Source organism: Otolemur garnettii, unplaced genomic scaffold, assembly GCF_000181295.1.
Source record: "Otolemur garnettii isolate 467f Iridium unplaced genomic scaffold, OtoGar3 scaffold00146, whole genome shotgun sequence".
Taxonomy (NCBI): domain Eukaryota; kingdom Metazoa; phylum Chordata; class Mammalia; order Primates; family Galagidae; genus Otolemur; species Otolemur garnettii.
This window is the reverse complement of record NW_003852541.1, coordinates 262,539-272,019: the sequence shown is the minus strand read 5'-3', so window position 1 is coordinate 272,019 and position 9,481 is coordinate 262,539. Positions and strand designations below refer to the sequence as shown.

The following is a 9,481-nucleotide window of genomic DNA, read 5'->3' as shown; positions in this document are numbered from 1 at the left end:
TGTTGTTTGGCGGGCCCGGGATGGGGATTCGAACCCGCCACCTTAGGTGTATGTGGCTGGCGCCTTAGCCGCTTGAGCCACAGGCTCTGAGCCAGAAAGTTAGTCCTTAACCTTAACCTGCAGGTCTTATTCTTAGGGACTGTAGGAAAGTTAGTCCTTAACCTTAACCTGCAGGTCTTATTCTTAGGGACTGTAGGAAAGTTAGGAAAAGCAGCTACATAATATGAGGAGAGTTCATGTACTAAAATGACTTAATGAGTTTATCACCTCTGCCTGTCCAAAAACTGAGAGTCAAAACAGAAGTTCCTTCTAAACCTGAAGGAATTGCTGTCAACATGTTTGTAGGCCTTAAATATCAATAGGCAAATATTAATAACAGGAGTGAAGATGGGGAAAGAGAAGAAAACATCGCTCCCAATCTGAGCCTAAATATGAAGATAAAATGAAACATTTCATGTGTATGAGGGACCTGTGGAAGAGGTGCCTCCTTTGGCAGCAGGGCTCGCTTCGAGTGACTGCTAGGCTGACAAAGGAGCCACTAACAGAGCTAAAGATGAAGCAGGATGTTGGCCTGGTGATGAACACTCAACACAAAGACTTTACTTTTGTTCTTTTTTCTGATCACTTCTGAGATTCTCCTCAAGGCAGGTTCCCTGGGGATAGAACCGTGGCACGTGTGCACACAATGCTCTCACAGCAGTGTCCTCACCTTGCTTACTCTGAAGGTCTTTTAGTCTGGAGCACAGTTCCTCCACTAAAGTCTCGATACCAGAGCTCTGCAGGAGAAAAGGACACGTTCGTTTACTGCCAGGTGGACAAAAATCAGGTATGTTTGTATGTTTTAAATACAAAGGCCTTACAAATTTTCCATATTCCACAATAAATACATGGTCGATATTTAAAGGAATACCAGTGTTTTAAAATTATAGATTTGTAGATCCAAATTAGTATGTATTTTGCTAATAAAGGATCTTAAAAGGAACTTACTGAGAAAAATGTGAAAATAATCATGCACCTCCTAGAATGGATTTCATATTGCTCAAGGGGCAGACTTAAGGGCATTAAGTGCCCATCATATACCCAAAGGTCAGTCACCATCAAAAAGAGTATTAACTATTTATGTGAGTAAAGTCTTATACCAGACATGGTACAAAGGAAAATCACAAAAACTTCTAAGTCCCCTAGGAACTCACCGTCTACAGAGAGTGATCTTGTTTCTTTTATAAAGAAACATGAACACTCATGACTGCAACAAAAAAAAGCAGACCAGAAAATGTCTGTTAATACTGCGAGGGAAAGCTTTGTCTTCTCTTAGGGTCAGGGTCAGGGTCAGGGTCAGGGTCTAAACCTCCACATAGTACTGGGAGAAAAATTCAGAGTGCTTGAAAGAATTTGGAAATAGGAGGATAAAAGAGTAAAGTTTTGTTCTTATTTTTTTTTAGAGACAGAGTCTTACTATGTCACCCTTGGTAGAGTGCCGTGACGTCACAGCTCACAGCAACCTCTAGCTCTTAGGCTTAGGCGATTCTCCTGCCTCAGCCTCCTGAGTAGCTGGGACTACAGGCGCCCACCACAACGCCTGGCTATTTTTTTGTTGCAGTTTGGCTGGGGATGGGTTCGAACCTACCACCCTCACTATATGGGGCCGGCACTCTACTCATTGAGCCACAGGCGCCACCAAAAACAGTAAACTTTTAAAGAAAAATGAATGTTGAAAATAGGCACAAGCAAATAATCTTTCACTATGTATACTTTTAAACTTAAAAATCCTCTATTTTGGCTCAGTACCTGTGGCTCAAGTGGCTAAGGCGCCAGCTAAGGTGGCGGGTTCGAATCCCCAGCCTGGACCCGCCAAACAACAATGACGGCTGCAACCAAAAAAAATAGCCGGGCGTTGTGGCGGGCGCCTGTGGTCCCAGCTACTTGGGAGGCTGAGGCAGGAGACTCGCTTAAGCCCAGGAGCTGGAGGTTGCTGTGAGCTGTGATGCCACGGCACTCTACCCAGGGGTACAGCTTGAGGCTCTGTCTCAAAAAAACCCCAAGACCTCTATTTCTCACAAGAAAGAATCTGTTAGAATGTACAACAAAGTGAACCCAAAGATCAAAGCCTTTAGATCTATTGAGGGAACAAAGTCCTATCTAAATTAGAATCATGGCTTGGCACTCATAGCTCAGTGAGTAGAGCACTGGCCACATACACTGAAGCTGTCGGATTCCAGCCGGGCTGGGCCTGCTAAAATAACAATGACAACTACAACCAAAAAATAGTTCAGTGTTGTGGCAGGCGCCTGTAGTCGCAGCTACTTGGGAGGCTGAGGCAAGAGATTCGCTTAAGTCCAAGAGTTTCAGGTTGCTGTGAGCTGTGATGCCATGGACTCTACCGAGGGTGATATAGTGAGACTCTTGTCTCCAAAAAAAAAAAAAAAAAATTTAGAATCAATCTCTTTCAGTGGGCATGACCTGAAATAGATGCACAGGACGAAGCATTCTGCTAACCCAGCACCTTCACTGGGCCTTGAGAGGCTAAAAATAAACCTTTACCCCATCCACTTTCACTCAAAATGACTCAGCACAAGTATTACAGATATCCTAAATAACAATCCACAGTTAACATAGTATGAGAGGCAAGAAAACAGATCGCTATGAAAATGGTTAATTGCAAACATCCACAGTTATATACCATCCACATCATACCATAACTTTTCAGAGGGGAACAGAAAAATGGGACCAGAGAGGAGCTGCTCTTTCCTTAAAAACCACTTTTTAAAAGCATGGCAGATATCAGTCATAAACATTGCTTGAATGCACGATTCTATCAGAAAGGGTCTGCTTACCATAATGCTCAAGGAGTTAGGAGTACAGCAATTATATTCCATTTCCTTCGGATCATGAAACCAACACCCGTGTCAGCTGACACCCTGCGTAACCGTTCTGTACAGCAAGCCTATGTCACTGTGTTTTTAAACCTAGGGCTAGTCTCCAATGCAGAACACTGAACCTTAGGGATCATGAATTTAACTTGTTTCAATACTCTAAAATGGACTGCTATTTAATATACCAATCACAGTATGATCCTAACAACCTAGTGACTAGATATTTTTTTCAGTACTTTGTCTTGGAAATTACCTACACACTCTTATGTATGAAAGAAATATATGTATTATACATGAGCAAGTGATATACTATGATTTGCTCTCATGTATAAAATGTTTTATGTAATTTTTCTCTTGTATTTAAACAGTAAAAGAAACAAAGAGCTGACTCCTTACTCTGCAGAAGCAAGCTCTACCAGTTAGTCTGTGTTCCTCCCTTGACCAAACTGCAGCACCCTATTCACTGTTTGTTTTTTAAATTATGGGACCCCTGAGTTATCATCATAGCAAACTGAGAGGCATAAAAGGACATCAGAAACTGCCATTGCATCTGTTATCTTCTAGCAGCTATTATCTAAAATGTTAATTTAGAGCTATTAAATTGAAATTTTATTCATCTTCCCAATTACGATATAAATGATTAATGAATTTCAGTGATATTTTAGTAGTGCACTATATCCATAAGGGGATTCTAGAATTTTTTAATCTTCTTATATGTATAGTATCTTAAGAATTCAAGAAAGATTAAATTATATTTTAGTAACAAGTCAGGGGAAGCACATACTGGAGGTAAAAAAAACGTTAACGCTCCACCACTGCACAAAGGAACTATTTTTCCTAACTGTAAAATGAATAATACCCACTCACTTCCCAGTATTCAACTCACACATGTAAAACATGCTGCAAACCATAATGGCACTCTAAAATTCAAGTTATTCCAAATCTGCAAAGTGGTGAGCCTTAGATAGCGACTAGTGAAAATACCTTCAGTGAGCAAGCTTCAGAATGCAATGCTGGCTCATCAGCACCGCTTTATCACTGCCTCATCCAGGCAACAGACAGTAACCCTCTGAACCAGCCAGCGCCCCTCTGAAGTTTACATGCTAATAACTCTAACTTCTCCAAGCAGAGGGTGAGAGTTCAAGTGACATGTTCTTAGGTTTGGAGTCCTTTGGGATTGGGTCAATCCTGCCCTGCCATATTCACTGGTCAGCCAAGGACATGTGTACCACTTCCTGTCTCTGAACCTAAGAACCACCATTTCCTGCTCAAGATTCACCAGGATAAACTAAGATGCCACACATATGTGATATACCTGCCAGAGTCCCTGTCCCGTAATTCTTGGTGCCATATCTAGATTTCGCCCATTTTTAGATTCAGTACTTCTAAAATGTCATTAATATTTGAGTTTGAGGTTGGAGGAGTTAAAAGATAACCCAATAACAGATCACCAAAACCCCTCTGGGTCCTGCCTGGATCCCACTGCCTGCAGGATCTTTCTCTCTCTGACTTAACACTGGTATTGGCATGGGCTCTGCTCCCAGGCTATGGGGTGGGCTTGACGACAGTTAAACAAGCTGGACACCGGGCCTCAGTCAAACACGGGATCTAGTGTCCTAAGAGATTCTCATTTGTTCTTGACAGATCCCTGACATCTCCCATCCCCACATTTCCAATGCTTCTCTACCCTTTCCATGCTTCCCATCCTTCTCTACTTATGACCTTAGTTATTATATTAGTGTAAGTAAACAAGGGCAATGTGACTTACTCTGCCTTATCATCTCTCCTTACCATACTCAAAGATTTCTTGGGAGTCCTGCACAGCTGGGTCTGAATTCCTGGCCTGGCACATTCCCCAGGCAGCAAAAAGTGTGGGTGCCACTTCCTCTTACTAAATGTGACAACACCTGTTAAGTCCTGACCACCCTCATTAATACAATGCCATATTAGTTTTCTCACCAGTTAATATTTTATGGTTAATGTCTCATTTAGTAAACCAGACATTCCCTAAATGGACAAGTATTCCCACCCCAAGTGTTACCACGACCCAATATGACCCTCCACAGCATTTAAAGACCGGGTCCCTTTGCAATAGCACAGTGGACTCAAGAGACCTGGGTTTAAATTTCATCCCAGGGTTTACCGTATGATTCTATATAACTTACTTACCTATCGAAGTCTTAGTTTCCACATCCATTTTCTGGTGCAACAGCTGGCTACTGAATTTCCTGGACTGGTCCCCTAATTTCTCTTCTCTCCTATTTACTATCTCTGTATCTTTTTGTTTTACTTTGTGGGAAATTACCTATCTTTTAATCTATTCATTTCTATTATCATGTTTATAATTTTCAAGAGATCATCTTGTCTTTTGAATATTTTTTCTTCACACCAACTTCTTCCTCAGAGAACTCTCTATACTTCTACCCACAGAATATAAACCTGCTTGCCAGTGTCTGGCAGCCAGGAAGTAGAACTGTTTAGGGAAGGATTACCCATCAATTTGCCAACTTTAATTTAGCCTCCCATTTTCTTTTCTTTTCTTTTTTTTTTTGAGACCGAGTCTCACTTGGTCACCTTCGGTAGAGTGCCATGGCGTCACAGCTCACAGTAACCTCAAACTCTTGGCCTTAAGTGATTCTCTTGCCTCAGCCTCCCAAGTAGCTGGGACTACAGGCACCCACCACAACACCTGGCTATTTTCTTGTTGCAGTTGTCATTGTTGTTTAACTGGCCTGGGCCGGGATCGAACCCGCCAGGCAGTGTGTATGTGCTGGCACTGTAACCAGTGTGCTACGGGTGCCAAGCCTAGTCTCCTATTTTCATTATAGTGTCTCATGCTTTCCCCTCATGGGTGCCTGGTGTCCAAAAGTCCAAAACCTCTTTCTGTTCAGTTTCTTTAAAAAGTTAACTGCCTCAGGGAAAGTCTACTATTCTGGTGGCCCCCACCAATGAATAATGCCTGCCAGTGTTTACCCCAAGTTCACAAGACATCAGCAAGTGTGACACATGTCCTCTTGGAATGCTAACTCCTGGGCTCCATCTGCCATGTGGATAGAAGTTATAGCTCTGAGTCATGCCTATTGAAGCACCAGTCACATGACAAGAGTCATTCTGGATGTTGAGCTCCAGCTCCCATCTGACTGCAGCTGCATAAGAAACAGGCAGAAGAACCTCCCAGCTGAGCCCTAGATTCTATGATTCCCACAGAATCCTGAGACATAAAATGGTTATTTCAAGCTACTAAATTTTGGAGTACTTTGGCATATATCAATAACCAAGGAACAATCTTCCAAACATCCTGTGTTCTGCCCCACACAGGGAGCTCTTTCACAGTTGTTCACAACTTACTTTATTTCTAAAGCAAAGTTAGAAGATTAGTGGGATGAAGCCCAAGTAGATAATAATGGAATGACTACTGATGATACAATAATCATTTCATTGGGGAGTAAGGGATTAATATCATACTTTAATGACTAAGTAAATGAAGGTTTTAAAAATGTACATTTATTTATTTTTATTGAGTTTTACTCTGTTACCCATCTAGAATGTCATGGTTGGCTCGGTACCCATAGCATAGCAGTTACAGTGCCAGCCATACACACCGAGGCTGGCAGTTTCGAACCCAGCCCAGGCCAGCTAAAACAATAATGACAACCTCAACAGTAACAACAACAACAAAATAGCTGGGTGTTGTGGTGGGTGCCTGTAGTCTGAGCTACTGGGAGACAAGAGAATGGCTTGAGCCCAAAAGTTTGAGGTTGCTGCGAGCTGTGACGCCACAGCACTCTACCAAAGGTGACACAGTGAAACTGTCTCAAAAAAAGAATGTCATGGTATCAGCCTAGCTCCTGGCAACCTAAAATTCCTGGGGTAGAGTGATCTTTCTGCCTCAGTCTCCAAGTAGCTGGAACTACAGGCTCCCTTCACAATGCTTGGCTAATTTTTTCGTTTTTTTAGAGAAAGAATCTCACTCTGTTGCTCTCGGTACAGTGCCATAACGTCACAGCTCACAGCAACTTCTAGCATCTGGGCTTAGGCGATTCTCTTGCCTCAGCCTCCCGGGTAGATGGGACTACAGGTGCCCGCCACCACGCCTGGCTATTTTTTTGTTGCAGTTTGGCCGGGGCCGGGTTTGAACCTGCCACCCTCGATGTATGGGGCCGGCGTCCTACTCACTGAGCCATAGGCACTGCCCTAATTTTTTTGTTTTTAGTAGAGACAAGGTCTGGACCTTGCTTAAGCTATTCTCAAAATCCTGAGCTAAGGCAATTCTCCCGCCTCTGCCTTCCAGAATGCTAGGATTACAGTCATGAACCACCTCACCTGGCCATTTAAAAAACCTTTTAAGATTTAGCACTAAGTTAATGTTAAATCAATAAACAAAAGAGTACCAAGTCAAAGGACTGAGAATATATCTAATGGTTCACAAACTCATGCCTTCAGTGGTCAACAAAGTAAACAAAGTTTTAAGAAACACCAAAAACTAAAAAGCTGTTTCTGCCCAGGTACCTATAAGAGGGCTGTGCTTCTATCCTTGAACACAGAAGGATTTACAAAACTTGGACTGCCTCCAGCTCTCTACATATGCTCTCTAGAACATGATACAGAGGAGAAAGCTGTGGCAGCCTGTATAGCCTATGGCTAGGAGGAGTGAGAGTTATAAGAAATACCTGTAATGGAACACCTTGGTGAAAAGGGCATGGAGAGAGATTTCGTTCTAACAAGTTCTCATGAGAGAGCTCGCGAGACGAGAGCATTGGTGAATTGGCAGTCTCTACACCTGTGCTGCTGAGAGGCATGAGCTCAGTCTTATATTAGGCTGGAGGAGAAGGCAGTGGAGGAGTGTGCACTTTCTATCATGGACTCACTTACTCTGACTCTGTCTCCTCTCCTGCCTGCAGGATGCCAGCATGGCATCTCTCTGCTGAAGATTACCAAACTCTGCTAAAGACAAAGATCTTTCTGTTCTGTTCTAAGAAGACTGCTTTACTCTAAGACACACACACATGCCCTCTTTCTCTCTCCAGCTAAAGTAGATAGCCCTCAAGCACCTACGAGAAACTGTTCCTGAGCAAGGTAGCTTAACGGTCCATGTCCAGAACCTGCCTAAGCCGGGCCCAAGACGTGGCCAGTCCCAGGCCCTGACAAGTGGTGTCAGAAGCTGATCCCGACAGAAAACTATCTAAACATTATCAAGGGTGGGCATGGGGGCTCATGCCTGTAATCTTTTTTTAATTTTTATTTAGTTTTTATTTCATAATCATAAACTTAACTCTGCAATCCAGCTAGACATGGAGAGGAATAAGGAAAATATGCAACCCAAAGGACTGCAGCAAGAGCACAGAGATGACAGGGTATTGCGAACTAATGGGGTACAAGGGTGCTCTCCTGAGCCGCAGAAGGAATGGTTGGTGGTTGAAACATTAAGTCAAATTTATTACAGCTGCCCACAGTCAGTAACGGTGATCTTCTTGCTGGTCTTGCCATTCTTGGACCCAAAGTGCTCCATGGCTTCCACAACATTCATGCTTTCTTTCACCTTGCCAAAGACCATAGGCTGCTATCCAACCACTCAGTCTTGGTAGTACAGATGAAAAACTGGGAACCGTTCATGTTGGGTCCAGCATTTGCCATGGACAAGATGCCAGGACCTGTATGCTTCAGGACAAAGTTTTCATCTTCAAATTTCTCCCCACAGATAGACTTGCCACCAGTGCCATTATGGCGTGTGAAGTCACCACCCTGGCACATAAAACCTGGAATAATTCTGTGAAAGCAGGAACCCTTACAACCAAATCCTTTTTCTCCAATGCTCAGAGCATGAAAGTTTTCTGCCGTCTTTGGAACTTTGTCTGCAAACAGCTTGAAGGAGACGTGGCCCAAGGGCTCGCCGTCAGTGGCAATATTGAAGAACACGCTGGGGTTGACCATGGCTGATACAAGACGATTATAAGTGACAGTGTCTGCAAAGCCCATGCCTATAATCTTAACACTCTAGGAGGCTGAGGCAGGAGGACTGCTTGAGCACAGGAGTTCAAGACCAGCCTGAGGAAGAGTGAAATCTCATCTCTACCAGAAATAGAAAAATTAACTGGGCGTCATGGTGGGCACCTGCAGTCCCAGATACCTTGGAAGCTGAGGCAGGAAGACTGCTTGAACCCAAGGAATTTGAGATTGCTGTGAGCTAAGACAGCATCACGTGTCTCCAGCCTGGGCATCAGAGTGAGATTTTCATCTTAAAAAAAAAAAAATCAGGGGTGGCGCCCGTGGCTCAAAGAAGTAGGGCGCTGGTCCCATATACTAGAGGTGGTGGGTTCAAACTCAGCCCTGGCCAAAAACTGTGTGCGGAAAAAAAAAAAAAAAATCAAATACTTTGTGCCAGGGAGGAAGAGATCCCAGGCATACAGTATACACTCTTAGAATGAAGGAGAAGAGTTAAAATTTGTGACAAAGAAGTAGAAACACAACTTCTTTTTTTTTGAGACCGTGCCTCAAGCTGTCCCCCTGGGCAGAGTGCCATGGCATTACAGCTCACAGCAACCTCCAACTCCTGGGCTCAAGCGAGTCTCCTGCCTCTGCCTCCCAAGTAGCTGGGACTACAGGTACCC

The 9,481-nt window shown here is 43.4% G+C and overlaps 1 protein-coding gene and 1 pseudogene across 3 annotated transcripts in view; both read right to left on the bottom strand.

Moving 5' to 3' along the window:
- The window catches only part of KIAA0232 (KIAA0232 ortholog), a 65,546-nt gene that overhangs the window by 7,232 nt on the left and 48,833 nt on the right, over positions 1-9,481 (bottom strand). For all 3 annotated transcript variants that reach the window (XM_023518744.1, XM_023518746.1, XM_023518745.1), the window contains one exon: positions 710-776. In XM_023518744.1, coding sequence (XP_023374512.1) covers positions 710-776 — 67 coding nt within the window. The remainder of the gene's footprint in view (positions 1-709; positions 777-9,481) is intronic.
- Positions 8,046-8,839, bottom strand: LOC105887942 (annotated as a pseudogene).